Raw genomic sequence first — 15,101 nt, 5'->3', positions numbered from 1 at the left:
AAATAGTCTGCACGTTTATTTCTATTACCAAAGTGCATGACCATGCAGTTTCCAACACTGCATTTCATTGCCACTTTCTTGCCCATTCTCCTAATCTCTCTAAGTCTTTCTGTAGCCTTCCTGTTTTCTCAACACTACCTGACCCTCCTCCAATCCTTGTATCATTTGCAAACTTGGCAAAAAAAAACCATTTATTCCATCATCTGAATCACTGATATAAAAAAGAAGCGGTCCCAGCACCAACCCCTGCAGAACACCACTAGTCACTGGCAGCCAAACCAGAAAAGGATCCTTTTATTCCCACTCGCTGCCTCCTATCTATTAGCCAATGCTCAAGCCATGCCAGTAAATTTCCTGTGATACCATGGGCTCTTAACTTGTTAAGCAACCTCATGTGTAGCACTTGTCAAAGGCCTTCTGAAAGTCCAAATATACAAAATCCAATACATCGCCTTTATCTATCTTACATATCATTTCATCAAAAAATTCCAACAGGATTATCAGGCAAGATTTTCCCTTAAGGAAACCATGATGACTTTGGCCTACCTTGTCCTGTGTCATGAAGTACTCCATAACCTCATCCTTACCAATTGACTCCAACATCTTCCCAACCACTGAGGTCAGGCTAATTTACTTTTTGCTGTCTTCCTCTTTTCTTAAAGAGTGGAGTAACATTTGCAATTTTCCAGTCCCCTGGTACCATGCCAGTGTCCAATGATTTATGAAAAATCATTACCAATGCCTCCACAATCTCTTTCAGAATCTTAGGGTGCAGTTCATCTGCTCCGGGTGTCTTGTGTACCTTTAGATGTTTCAGCTTTTTGAGTACCTTCTCCCTTATAACAGTAACTACACTCACTCCTCTTTCCTTGTACCCTTCAATATCTGGCACACTGCAAGTGTCTTCCACAGTGAAGACTGATCCAAAATACTCATTTGGTTCATCTGCCATCTCCTTGCTCCTCATTATTATTTCTCTGGCCTCATTTTTAGTGGTCCTATATCCACACTCATCTATTTTTTTTTACATGAAAAAAGCTTTTACTATCCAGTTTGATGTTGTTTGCTAGCTTGCTTTCTTTCATATTTCATCTTTTCCCTCCTAATGATTCTTTTAGTTACTCTCTGTAGGGATTTAAAAACTTCCCAATCCTCTGTCTTCACACTAATTTTTGCTTTGTTGTATGCCCTCTCTTTTGCTTTTACATTAGCTTTGACTTCCCTTGTCAGCCACAGTTGCACTATTTTGCTATTTGAGTATATCTTCATTTGTGGAATACATCAATCCTGCATCTTCCTCAGTTTTCAATTTTCTTTGGCTAACTCCTCTCTCCTAACACTGAAATACTGCTATGGCAAATTTTACTTTCTCCCTATCAAATTTCAAGTTGAACCCAATCATATTGTGATCACTGTCTTCTAAGGGTTCCTTTACCTTAAGCTCTCTAATCACCTCTGGTTCATTACATAATACCCAATCCAGTATAGCTGATCCCCTAGAAGGCTCGATGACAAACTGCTCAAAAAAGCCATCTCATAGGTATTCAACAAACTCACTCTCTTGAGGTCAATTTCCAATTTTCCCAATCGACTTGCATGTTGAAATCTCCCATGACATCATAACATTGCACTTTTGACATGCCTTTCCTATTTCCTGTTGTAAATGGTGGTCCACATCCCAGCTACTGTTGGGAGGCTTGTACATAACTGCCATTAGGGTCTTTTACACTCACATTTCCTTAATTCAGCCCACAAGGATTCAACATCTTCCGATCCCATGTCACATCTTTCTACCGATTTGATGCCAGTCTTTACCAGCAGAGCCATGCCACCCCCTCCGCCACCTTCCTATCCCTCTGATACAAAATGTAACATTGGACATTTAGCTTCCAACTACAACCATCATTCAGCCACGATTCAGTGATGACCACAACACCATACATGACAATCTATAATAGTGCAACAATATCATCCACCTTACTTCTTATACTCTGTGCATTGAGATATAACACTTGCACTGTGCACTGAGATATAACACTTTAAGTACCGTATTTGCTACCTTTTTTGATTCTGCGTCCCTAATACACTGATACTCACCCTGCTGACTGCAATTATGTCCTTTCATCCGCCTGCCCTTCCTGACAGTCTGACTGCACGCTATCTTTGCTTTTTTTTAACCATCCATCCTATTCTGAGTTCCTTCACTCTGGTACCCATTCCCCTACCAAATTAGTTTAAACCCTCCCCAACAGCTCAAACAAACCTGCCCACGAGAATATTGGTCCCCCTCGGGTTCAGGTGCAACCCGTCACTTTTGAACAGATGATAACTCCCCCTGAAGACATCCAAGAACCTGAAGCCTTGTCCCCTGCAGCAGCTTCTCAGCTATGTATTGATCTGCCAGATCACTCTGTTTCTGCTCTCACTGGCACATGGCACAGGCAGCAACCCAGAAATTACTACCCAAGATGCCCTGCTTTTCAGCTTTTTTGGTGAAGAGTGAACTAACAATTCGTGACTGGCGGAAGCTATAAATGAGTTACTGAGATTTTCTTCTCAAATCTAAATGATACAATTCCCCACTGCACAACTTTTTTCAATCCTTGTTACAAGGGAGAGATCCTTGCTGCTGCAATAGAGCGCTTATCTCTATATCTGATCTTCATCACTAAGAATTTTAAAAACATATTCATTCATAGATTCTGCAACTTCCTTGCAAACTCTGTGATTTACTACAGACTTGTGTCTTAAGGAAATGATGGTAAACTACTCCTATGAAAAGCTGCGCTTTGCCAGTTATTTCCAAGGACAGTTACTACTAATTGCAATTCGACAGAGCACTGAAGTGGCAGAGGATTTTAGTACATGGGAGATTTATGTACACTTGAGAGGAAGAGATGCTGTACTGATCAGTGAACTAATCTAATAAATGGTGACAAGGCAAGGCGCCTCAACTTAGTGAATGCATATCTTGTGCTTTGTGAAACACCAAGACATTTCCTGTGTCCTAGATAATCACAGATGCAGGAAGTGCCATCAACCACAGCGGGCTTTAGAGTTTGAGCAAGAGCTGATGCCACTGATGTCCCTTTGTGAGGCTGTATTTTGATGATTAGCATTTTCCAGGTGATTGTCATCCTGCAGATCAACAGAGTGCAGGCAAAGAAGAAAGACCCACTGCCATGCGGACAAAAAGGAGCAGGCAGGTTGATCAGTGTGACCTTGAGACCATCCAGGTCTCTAATCACTGCATTTTCTGGGGAGTGATGGCAGAGGAAAAGTTGTAGTACCTGCCCAGGGAAGGAGGAAAAAAGATCAAGAAGAAAAAAAATTAGGGAATTCTATTACTAGAGGAGTAGAAGATGTATTGATTGCAGAAGGCATTCCAGGAAGGTGCATTGCCACCTTGGTTACAGAATCAAGGACATCACTGAGCAGCTACAAGAGAAAAGTGAAGCGATCATGGCACAGATTAGTGCCAAAAATCCTAGACAAATAAAACAATGAGGAAGATTTTAAAGAGTTACAAAAGAGACTAAGAAGTGGGTCTTCAAAAGTCGTAATATCCAGATTACTCTCCGAGGTAGATCAATGACTACAAGATAATCTCTAGATTACTCTCCAAGGTAGATCACTGGCTAGAAGGAAAGGAGAATGGTCAATAGAAGTTTTTGATATCGATGTCGTTTCAGATGACTCAGTAACTGGCTCCTTGCTTTTTGCAATACATATTTATGATTTAAAACTAAACGTAGGGGGAATGAGACTGAACTGTGCAAATAGTAGAAAACTTGGCTATGTGGTTGACTGTGAGGAGAAAAGCTCTAGACTGCAGGAAAGTAGGCCTGTTGAAAAGGGCAGAATAAATGGCAAATGGAATTTAATACAGAGAGGTTTGAAGTAATGCATTTACAGAAGCGCAGCTGTTAAAGGAATGGGCAAAAAGTAAGTAAGTGATGCTACAGAGGGAACTTTTTATATGCTCAGTAGGACAATAATGTGGTTAGAAACCATTCAAGAGGCCTCCTTTAAGAGCCAAGATAGATTATATCACAACTGAAAATAACCCTAGTTAGATCACAACTTGCATTATCGTGTACAGTTACAGTCACTGCATTCCATGAAAGATGTCATTGCTCTGGAGTTGATATAGAGGACATTGTTAGGAATGGAAAATTAAAACTAAGAAAATATTGGATAAGTTAGTGTTTACTTCTTTGGGAGGTACAAGAGGCACAGAGTTTAACGTGTAGAAAATTATGAGAGGTCCAGACAGAGTAAAATTTTTAAAAAATCTGCTTCTCTTCAGAGAACTGCAAAAGCTGGGGACATAGATTTAAAATGAAGAGATGAAGAAAGGATTTCTCAGCTAGAGATTTCAATGGTCCGGAACACACAGTATGAAAAGATGCGGTAGACAAAATTCCACATCAGGTTTAAAAAGTCTTCCCCTTGTCTCATCACCTTCTCTGCAACTTCAAAGAATTGCTATTTTACTCTCATTTGCTATTCTGATGTTGGGCCTTTGACCTCAAACATTAACTCCGTTTTTATCTCCATGGATGTTGCCTAACCTGCTAAGCATTTCTTCCATTTTCTAACCATAAGGCTGCTTTATTTTAACTAAAGAAACGTTTAGATGTGTACTTGAAGAACTGTGATCTGCAGCATTCTGTGCTTACTGTTGGATGATGGGATTAGGTTGTACAACTCAGTACAGACATACTGGACTAAATGTCTCCTTCAGAGTTGCATTCGGACATAGAACACTACAGCAATGGGACAGACACTTTGGCCCATGTTGTCTGTGCCAGTAATGATGCCAATCCAAACTAATCCCATCTGTCTGCACATCGTCTATATCACTTCATTTCCTACCTATTCTCTAAATGTCACTATCATATTTACTTCTACTACTTTTCCTGGCAGTGCATTCCAGGCATCTGCCACATTTGGTGTAAAAAACAATTGTCACATAAATCTCCTTCATAAAACTTAGGTGGCAGGCAGTATTCAATTTAGAAAAGTGTGAAGTGATACACTTTGGAAGGTCAGACTCGATGGCAGAACACCAAGTGATGGTACGATTCTTAACAGTGTGGAGGAATACAGGGATCTTGGAGTCCAAGTCCATAGATCCCTTAAAATTGCTCAGAACGTTTTTAGGGTGATTAAGAAAGCATATGCTGTGTTAGCCTTCGTTACTCTGGGGATTGAGTTCAAGAGCCATGGGTAATGCTGCAGTTCAATAAAATTCTGGTTAGACCACACTTGGAGTATTGTGTTCAGTTCTAGTCACCTCATTATAGTATAAAGGGGGTTTCTTTTTTTTTTGTTACTGCGTATGTTAATCAAAATGGCTTCTTTTTTTTAAAAGTAGGAATGCTTCTTTGTTGCGAGAGAGTGCTGGTAGCTTGTTTGGGTTAAAATTTACTGATAACGAGAATTGTATTCCTTTGTTAACCAATTGGGATTAATGTTGTTCTTTCTTCTGAGTCTGTAAACTATTGTTGGCAGGCTTTTGGGGAGATCGGGGCGAGGGGGTGAGAGAGAGAGGACGTGAGGCTGTAAACTGGGTGAGGAATGGACCTCAAGCGGGGGTCCGAGGCCAGGAGGTACACCGAGGAGAGGAGACGAAGATAGATGTGCTTGGTTGACCACTTCGGGTGGTCCTGAGCTGCGAGTCGAGGAGTTCGGAGGGGATGGGATGGTGGCCAGAAGACTTCAGTAATTGAGCTCCAACGGTTGTGCACGAAGTGGTTTGGACTTTGATAAGTTTGGCGCCTTTTCTTTATTTCCTTTTCCTTCATATATACTGTATCGTTATTAATCACTTGGTTATAGTAATCTTTATAAATTGTAATCATTTAATCGCATATGGTGTCCTGTCTGTTTTTTGGCAAGGCGGGGACATCACACAGCATCCACACAAGCTGATTATCCAGTTTGGCGGGGCCGAAGGCTGCTCTCCCTAGACAAGAATGAGCTGAGCAAGCCTGGGGCGACCCAGGGGGGTACATTGTGGGGGCTCATTCGGGATTGTTTTCTATGGAAGCTGTGTGATCGCCCTCTTTAAATTATGTTTGCAGCGAAGAGCTGTTGTGCCTTTGTGGGTGTGCGATTGCTGGTTATCACTGCATGTGTGTTGGGTACGGTGGCTGCTGTTGGTAGCCCGGAGGTCATTGTTCGAGTTCAGACTAGCGCTGACAAAATGGTGGTGGGACCATGGGTTGTCCATACTGTTAAGAGAGTGAGTAATGACAGGTTGGGATGTTTCAGCAGTGGTAGGCTTCGCCCGGTTGTGGGAATAATGCCCAGCCCTAAAGCGATGGAGCAGACCTCTCAGTTGTGGGTGTGTGGCAGTGCTTGGCTGAGGGAAAGCGACAGGGATTGGTTGAAAGTTTGAGTAGGCGGGCTGGAGGTGTTGTTAGTACTGTCTGGTACAATTACCTCGGAGTGACAGCTGCCAGTTATGTGAAAGTGTGGGAAAATGCGTGTGGTTCGACTGGAAGTCAAATGCTGCAGCTGGGGGGCTTACCATATCTGTGGCAGGAGGTTGGTGGAAAGTTTTTAGGGTATCTTTTTTGGCTAGGGGGGCAGATAAATTGCTTGAGGTGCCAGGGGGATCTGTTAAGGGGATCAGCTCCTCCCTCAGTTGTTCAGTTAATCCGAGAGGTGTCGGGAAACGTAGAGGAGGCCCAGTGGGGAAACGGTTTGGGGTCTCTGGGGGTGCATGTTCCCAGCAATGCACCAAGGAACTTCCGCAAGGAACAGACCCTATTCCTGAAGGCTTAGAGGGACCACGTACTCGGATGTCGTTACGGATGGATGGAAGTCATGTTAAAGCCATCCTCGACACCGGGGCGCAGGTCAAGTTGCTGTACAGTTCGTTTTACAACCGTTATTGGATGCATTTACCCTTGACGACATTGAGGGCATTGAAGATTTTGGGTACCAGTGCCGGTGATTATCCAGATGACGGTTATTGGTCAGTGAAAATGGAGTTCTTAGAGGCCAATGTGGGGGTGCCTGAGGTTCGTGAATCGATAATGCTGATGTGTCCGGACACTGTTGAGACCGGCAGAGTTTCGGTTCTGGAGAGGACCAATACCCTGCTGGTGCACTTGGGGGCCTGCCCGAAGGAGGCGGGTGAGCGCTGTTTGGAGGCATTGTCGATGCACCCAGAGTTTCGAGCTGCTTGTGCGGACGTGTGTAGCAGCATTGGGCCAGTATCGAATTTAAACGAGAGCTGGTGGTGGTACGGCCTGGGGGAAGTATCTGAGGGTGAGACCCTCTTAGTGGACGCTGCGAAATACCAGGAGGGAGGGGAGTTGACTGCTGAAGACACCTCGGTGAGAGAGAGGTGGCGGCAACTGGCCCCTACAGCTGTGGGAGACGTAGGCAGCGTGTGTGTCGATTATATTGCGCTGAAGAGGTGCACTGTCAGTGACCAGAATATGGCCCTGAGGGCTGAAGAGGCGATGGCCTGTCTGAGTGGTGCAAAGTGGTTTAAGGTGCTGGATCTGAGGAGTGGATGTTGCCAGATCCTGATGAGTGGGGCCGACAAGGAGAAGATGGCCGTAATAAGTTCCCTAGGATTCCTCCAGTCCGAAAAGATGCCACAGGGCATATCCGGAGCCCTTGGAAGACTATGGGGGATGTGGAGGTGTTTGGAGTTTTGGCAGATGTGGATGACCTCCTGGTATTTGGATTTGCCTCGGGAGAATATGAAGTGAGGATGTTGCAGGAATGGCTGAGAATTACAGAGTTAAAGCGTTTTCTGGACACGTGCCAGGTCTGGCAAAGATCGCAGCTCGTGAGTGACTGTCTCTACGGAATCAAGTTTGAAATGAAGACAGAGAGACTGGAGAGAGTGATCTGGAACCAGTGGGAAGACTTACAAGTTAGAGAAAACGAAGAAAGTTGTCTGACTGAGGGCAACAGCAAACTGAGAGCCTGGAGAGGGGAGTTTGCGGAGGTGAAGAAATTGTGGACAAATCTCGGAAGAGGGAAGTGGATGCTCGAAGGGAACCTGAAGATGACCATCGACAGTTCAAATGAAGTGCAAAGCCTGAAAGTCGATCTGGAAGAAGTCATGATGAAGAAAAAGCTGGAGTTAAGTGCAGTGAATACTGAACTGGAGGCTGACCAATCTTTAACTGCTGCTTTTCAGGTCGGGGTGGAAGAAGCTCTTGGAGTAACTGCGTTCCAGATTGAGATGGCCTGGACGCGTGAGTCAGAACTGCTGAGCCTGTGGAGAGAGTTGGAGGAGCCAGAGAAGAAGATGATCTCTCGATTGCAGAAGGTTGAAGAGACTGCAGGAGCAGTGCAGGCCACGCGTTTCCGTTTGGAGAAGATCAAACAGCAGCTACCGATCGCAGAAATGAGGAAGAATACGGATTCGAAGGATGATGTGCTGGATGTGTGGTACATGCTGCTTTTTGCTGACTTTCCCTCGATTGAGGAAGAGACCTTTGGCCCTTCTCCCACCGAGTCAGGTGTAGTGGGGAGGGTTAGCTATGTGCAGTGGGGAGCATGAGTGAGAGGTTGAGAGAGGAGTTGGTAGCGGGCCCCAGGTATTCCCAGTTGTGTTCGAGCCTGAAGGGTTTAGGTGAGGGGGTACGGAGGTCTCAGAGGGTTAGGGAACTCCCAGATAAGTTGGCCTATGTAGTGCCTGAGGAACAGGGCATGAGATTTACTGTGTGGGGAGCAAATGTTACTGTTTGTGCCTGGGTTAGGGTTTGTGTTGGCAGGAAGGGTGGTGAGTTATTTAATAGTCATGAGGACATGACTTTTATTTGGTGGGGGGAGAGTGTAAAGGGGGTTTCTTCTTTTTCTTTGTTACTGCGTATGTTAATCAAAATGGCTTCTTCGTTTTTTTTTAAAGTAGGAATGCTTCTTTGTTGCGAGAGAGTGCTGGTAGCTTGTTTGGGTTAAAATTTACTGATAACGAGAATTGTATTCCTTTGTTAACCAATTGGGATTAATGTTGTTCTTTCTTCTGAGTCTGTAAACTATTGTTGGCAGGCTTTTGGGGAGATCGGGGCGAGGGGATGAGAGAGAGAGGACGCGATGCTGTAAACTGGGCGAGGATCAGACCCCAAGCGGGGGGTCCGAGGCCAGGAGGTACCCCGAGGAGAGGAGATGAAGATAGATGTGCTTGGTTGACCACTTCGGGTGGTCCTGAGCTGCGAGTCGAGGAGTTCGGAGGGGATGGGATGGTGGCCAGAAGACTTCAGTAATTGAGCTCCAACGGTTGTGCATGAAGTGGTTTGGACTTTGATAAGTTTGGCGCCTTTTCTTTATTTCCTTTTCCTTCATATATACTGTATCGTTATTAATCACTTGGTTATAGTAATCTTTATAAATTGTAATCATTTAATCGCATATGGAGTCCTGTCTGTTTTTGGGCGAGGCGGGGACATCACACAGCATCCACACCAGCTGATTACCCAGTTTGGTGGGGCCGAAGGCTGCTCCCCCTAGACAAGAACGAGCTGAGAGAGCCAGAGGCAACCCAGGGGGGTACAATAGGAAGGATGTGGACACTTTAGAGAGAGACAAAGGAAATTTGCCAGGATGCTGCCTGGATTAGAAAATAACTTATGCGGAAATGTTGAGCGAGCTAGTGCTTTTCTCTTTGGAGCAAAGAGGATGAGAGAAGACTTGATAGAGATATATAAGAAGGTAAGAGGCATAGAGGGAGTGAACAGCCAATGCCTTCTTCCCAGAGTGGTAATAGTTAATGTGAGAGAACATCTAATTTTACAATAAGTGGAGGGACGCATGGCAGGCGGGGGTGTCAGAGTTAGGTGTTTTTTTACCCAGAGAGTGCCTGAGCGTATTGCCAGGGCTGATGTTAGAGTTAGATACATTGGGGAGATTTATGAGACTCTTAGATAGGCACATGGATAAAAGAAAAGTGGAAGCCTATGTGGGAGCGAAGGGTTAGATTGATTTCCACTCAGATTAAAAGGTTAGCACAACATCATAGGCTGAAGTGTCTGTACCTTGATGTACCGTTGTAGGTTCAAAATCTCCTTTAAGGTTTGCCTATCTCAACAGGCATCTGTTCTGCTACCCTATCTACTTACATTGCCACTTTGAGGGAGATATGGACTTTCACTACAAGATCTCACTCTATTTCAATGCTCCTAACAGTCCTGTCATTTACCCCTTACATTTGATCCCCCAAAGCATAACACTTTATGCTTCTCCAAATTAAATTCCATTTTCCATTTTTCTGACCATATTTTCAACTGGTCTATCTCCTGCTGTATTTTTGACAGCTTCCTCACTATCTACTGCTTAGCCTGTTTTTGTGTTGTCAGTGAACTTATTAATCTGCCCACATACGTTTTTGTCTAAATCACATATGCAAAGTACAAACATAAGAGGTCCCAGCACTGATCCTTCTGGAACACACTGTGTCAGAAGAAAACCCCTCCACTACTACCCCGTCTTCCACGGCCAAGCCAATTTTGAATCCTGTTTACCCAATGCTGTGACTATTCCTAATAAATCTATACTTTTCCAGGTGAAAGTCACTCCCATCTCTAAGAATCTTCTCCAGCAATTTCCCTACCACTGATGTAAGGCATACCAGCCTTTAATCTCCTGGAATGTTTCTGTAAATGCAAGCAGACTTTTTCCACTGAGGTTGGGTGAGACAACAACTAGAGTTCATGGGTTACACATGAAATGTAAAATGTTTAAGAAGAACATGAGAGGGAATGTTTTTATTCAGAGGGTGGTAAGACAGTGGAATGAGCTGCCAGCACATGTGGTGGATGCTGGTTCAATTTCAATATTTAAGAGAAACTTGGATAGATACATGGATGGGAGGGGTATGGAGAGCTATGGTCTGAGTGCAGGCTGATGTAACTAGGCAGATTAATGGTTTGGTAGGGGCTAGATGGACCCAAAGGCCTGTTTCTGGGCTTTGTGTTTCCATTGCTCTCCTACCATGGGTTTGGATTCATGGTTCTGTACAGAGTAGTTATTTCCCCACGCCCTCCCCAAAAAATGGACTAAATGAGTATTTACAATATCCTGTTAGTTAACATTACCTATACCAAATCTGTAATTCAAATGTACTCAGTTTGGAAGCTAACATTTATATTTCTCAAGTGGCATATGAATTCATGAATCTGAATCATTAGCCTAGGCCTCTGGATTGGTAGGCCAATAACATAACCAGCATGCTACTGTACTTCTTATTAAGAGAAGGCAAAATACAACCAAAAGCACCACAAAATTAATTTTAAATGGGATAAATACAAATAAATAATAGTTTGAACAGGTTAATCATAAGACACTAGCATTAGCAGAGAATACTTCTAAATAATGCTGTACAGTCAAGTTAAATGCAATGCTCAAACTACTGCTTCAGATTAAGTGCATTATCAAATTAAAAATTAAATGAGAATGCTCCACAGGTAATGGGGCACTGCAATGATTAAAAGAAAATATTGAAACTTATTAAAATGGAAATGAAATGAATAAGGAGAAACTGAGGAACAAAATAAGGAAATGGAGGTTAATTATAATTATACAAAATTATTATAGTGCAGGAAGAGGGCAGTCAAAGACAACCTGAACAAATGTACTTGTGATTCAAACCAAGGACAATTTCAAAATAACATATGTTCTGAATAGGGATTAGTAACATCCTCACAACAATGAAGTTAACCCAAATAAAACCACAGATTTCAATAGAGACAAGACCTGGAATAGAGTAATCACTTCTGGTCACCATACTACAAGTTGACTTGAGTCATAACTCAAGATGAAGAGAGACTGGATAGGCTGCAGCTGTTTACTCAGGAGTGAAGGAGGCTGAGGTTTATAAAATCATGAGGTAGGTGGGCACAATCTTTTTGCTAGGGTAGTAGGATGCGAAACTAGAGATAATTGCTTTTGAAAGAGGAACGATTTACAACTGGCAAGTTTTTCCCCTCACAGAGGGCGGTAGTATACGGAATGAGCTGCCAGTGTTATAGGCAGGTACAATTAGAGCACTTAAAAGATATTTGGACAGGCTCATGGATAGAAAAGGTTTTGAGAGATATGAGCCAAATATGGGCAAATAATGCTAGTGGAAGAAGGCTTCTTGTTTGAAATGGACAAAAATGGCTGTTAACTACTGTATTTCTTATAAATATAAATGAGATCGGAGGGGTCAGTTTTTCACATAAAGGTTGCCGTTTATATCTAACAAAATGCGTGAGGAGGTAGTGAAGGTAGAAACAATTACAATGTTTAAAAGACAACTTTTACAGGGACTTGGATAGGAAAGGCACAGAGGGACATGGTCCTCGTACAGGCACAGTTAGTACCTCAGCTAGCACAGTCCAGGTGGGCAGAAAGAGTCTGTTTCAGTACTGTGTGATTCTATGCTTCAACGACCACCAACATGAGTGAAAGGAAATTCACGGCATAAAAAGGCTGAGCAATGAAAACTGTTAGGAGGATCTTACATTTTATAACTTAGAAAGGACTGGCCCAGCAGTAGATCCCTCAGAATTACATTAGATAGGATGAAAAATTACATCTGATATGTTGCTTTAAATTAAAATGCAACATGTTCGTCAGAGTCAATTAAATTTATAAGCATTGACTTACACAAGTAACAGGAAATAGATTTAAATTTTAAAAAAACATTGTTTATCAGCTTCAATATTGAAGAATTGAGCAAATAAAGGATGAATGACACACAATACAATTACTTGCGTGTGGATAGTTGTAAGTGAATGAACATGAACTGACAAGTTTAGAGTTAAAGAGATAATTTACATTAGGCAAAATGTTATGTGACTTTAGATGTAAAATCCCAGTATAATTCTGATGAACAATGTACGTATATTTATGTGTATATTTGTGTGCATGTTTGTTAAGTAGACTATCAGCAATGAACACCCAATCTAGAAGTAAGACCAAAAGGAAAAAATGCACAGCACTATAGGCAGATTAGATTAATTCATTAAATCAACAATCTGTATCATATTACTTGCCTAAGGGATAGCTTGTACTTCTCCATTATCCAGCGTGCTTTATCTATCAACCGTACCCACAGAGGTTCTTCATTCAACTGCTTCAACTCACATTTATATGGAAGGCCTACATTAAAAGAAAACAGAGGTTCAAAAGCTCCTCTACATTTTGACACACATGCAAATTTTATTGGATATTTAGTAAAGAATTTTGCTTAAATGAGCCATATGAGATTGCATGCTTTGATAGCCACAGTGACTAAGAAATAGATTGTGTATCACAATCTAAAATAATATAGATAACTAGCATATATTAATTACTTGCTAAATGTCAGCTTAAGTAATTCAAAATGAATATTCATGAGAATATTTCAATTCCAAACCACATGCATGAAGACTGAATGTGAAATATTCTGATGTAATAGATGAGGACGAAGAGGTAGACAAGTATGAGAAATAAATCATAAACTCAAGAGATTCTGCAGATGTTGGAAATCCAGAGCAACACACACAAAATACTGTGAAAACTTAGCAGGTCAGTCAGTGTCTATGGAAATGAATAAATAGTCAACTTACAACAGATTGGAAAGAAAAGGGCGAAGAAGCCAGAATCAGAAGGGGTATAGACTAGAATGTGATTTGGGGGGGGGGGGTGGTTAGGAGTACAGGCTAGAGGTGAAGCTACGTGGGTGGAGGAGGAAGTAAGAAGCAGGGAGGTGATAGGTGGTGAAGGGCTGGAATCTGAAAGGAGAGGAGAATGGACCATGGGCAAAAGAGAAGGAAGAGGGGCACCAGGGGAAGTGATAAGGGGAAAAGTGAGAGGGAGCCAGAGTGGAGGATGGAAGAAGAGGGAAGGGGGAAGGGAAAAAGGGGAACAATTACCGGTTGGAGAAATCGGTGTTCATTACATCAGGTTGAAGGCTACCCAGACAGAATTTGAGGGGTTGCTCCTCTGACCTGAGATTGACCCCATTGTGGCAGCAGACGAGGCCATGGTCTGACAAATTGGAATGTGAATGGGGCTTGAAATTAAAATTGCTGGCCAACGGAATATCCTGCTCTTTGCAGATGGAGCGATGATGCTCAACAAAGCAGTCCTCCAATCTCTGTCGGGTCTCACCAATGTGGCAAGAGGCCGACTTGGGAACACCAGATACAGTAGACAACTACAAAAGATTCACAAGTGAAGTATTGCTTCATCTAGAAGGACTATTTGGGGCCTGAATGGCAGTGAGTGAGGAGGAGAATAGGCAGGTGTAGCAGGGATAAGTTTGAGGAGGGAGATTAGTAGGGATGCACAAATGGAGAAGGGAATCATGGAGGGAAAGATCCTTGCAGAAAGCAGAAAGTGTGGGGTGTAAAGATAAGTTTGGTGGTAGGATCCTGTTGAAAATGGCGGAAGTTGTGGAGAATGAAAGATGTATGCGAAGGCTCATGGGGTGGTTGGTAAGAACAAAAGGAACTCTATCCCCATTAAGACAGTGGGAAGATGGGGTGAGGGCAGAAGTCCAAAAATGGACGAGATGCAGGTGAGGGCAGTACCAATGGTGGAAGAAAGGAATCCCTGTTCCTTGAAGAAGGAAGACATCTCTTATGTTGTGGAAAGGAAAGCCCCAACCTGGGAACAGATGCGGCAGAGATGAAGGGACTGAGAAAAGGGAATGGCATCTTTACAGGAGACAAGGTGAGAAGAGGTATAGTTAGGATAGCTGTCGGAGTCGGTAACTTTATAGAAAGTATCAGTAGACAGTTTGTTGCCAGAATGGAGAGATGGAGATAGAGAGATCAAGAGAGGGGAGAGAGGTGTCAGAAATGGAGCAAGTGAATTTAGAGACAGTATGGAAATTGGAGGGAAAGCTGATGAAACAGATGAGCTCAATATGGGTGCATGAAGCAGCACTAATGAGGCCGTCAATGTAGCACAAAAGAAGTTGGGAAGCATTACCGGGGAAGGCTTGGAACATAGGCTGTTCCATGTAGTCAACGAAAAACAGGCATAGCTGGGGCCCATGTGGGTGCCCATGGCTACACCTTGAGTTTGGAGAAAGAATGACAAGTATTGTCTTGTCTGCCTGAAGAATGCTGTGAAATGTTCTCAACTACCAATAC

At 42.9% G+C, this 15,101-nt stretch overlaps 1 protein-coding gene across 1 annotated transcript in view; it reads right to left on the bottom strand.

Annotated features, from left to right (window-relative positions):
• Positions 1 to 15,101, bottom strand: part of mysm1 (Myb-like, SWIRM and MPN domains 1) — a 125,098-nt gene that overhangs the window by 19,083 nt on the left and 90,914 nt on the right. Inside the window, exon 18 of the mRNA XM_073063091.1 lies at positions 13,014 to 13,119. Coding sequence (XP_072919192.1) covers positions 13,014 to 13,119 — 106 coding nt within the window. The remainder of the gene's footprint in view (positions 1 to 13,013; positions 13,120 to 15,101) is intronic.

Source organism: Hemitrygon akajei, chromosome 12, assembly GCF_048418815.1.
Source record: "Hemitrygon akajei chromosome 12, sHemAka1.3, whole genome shotgun sequence".
Taxonomy (NCBI): domain Eukaryota; kingdom Metazoa; phylum Chordata; class Chondrichthyes; order Myliobatiformes; family Dasyatidae; genus Hemitrygon; species Hemitrygon akajei.
The sequence above is the reverse complement of the archived record's forward strand: the minus strand, read 5'-3'. Positions and strand labels throughout refer to the sequence as shown.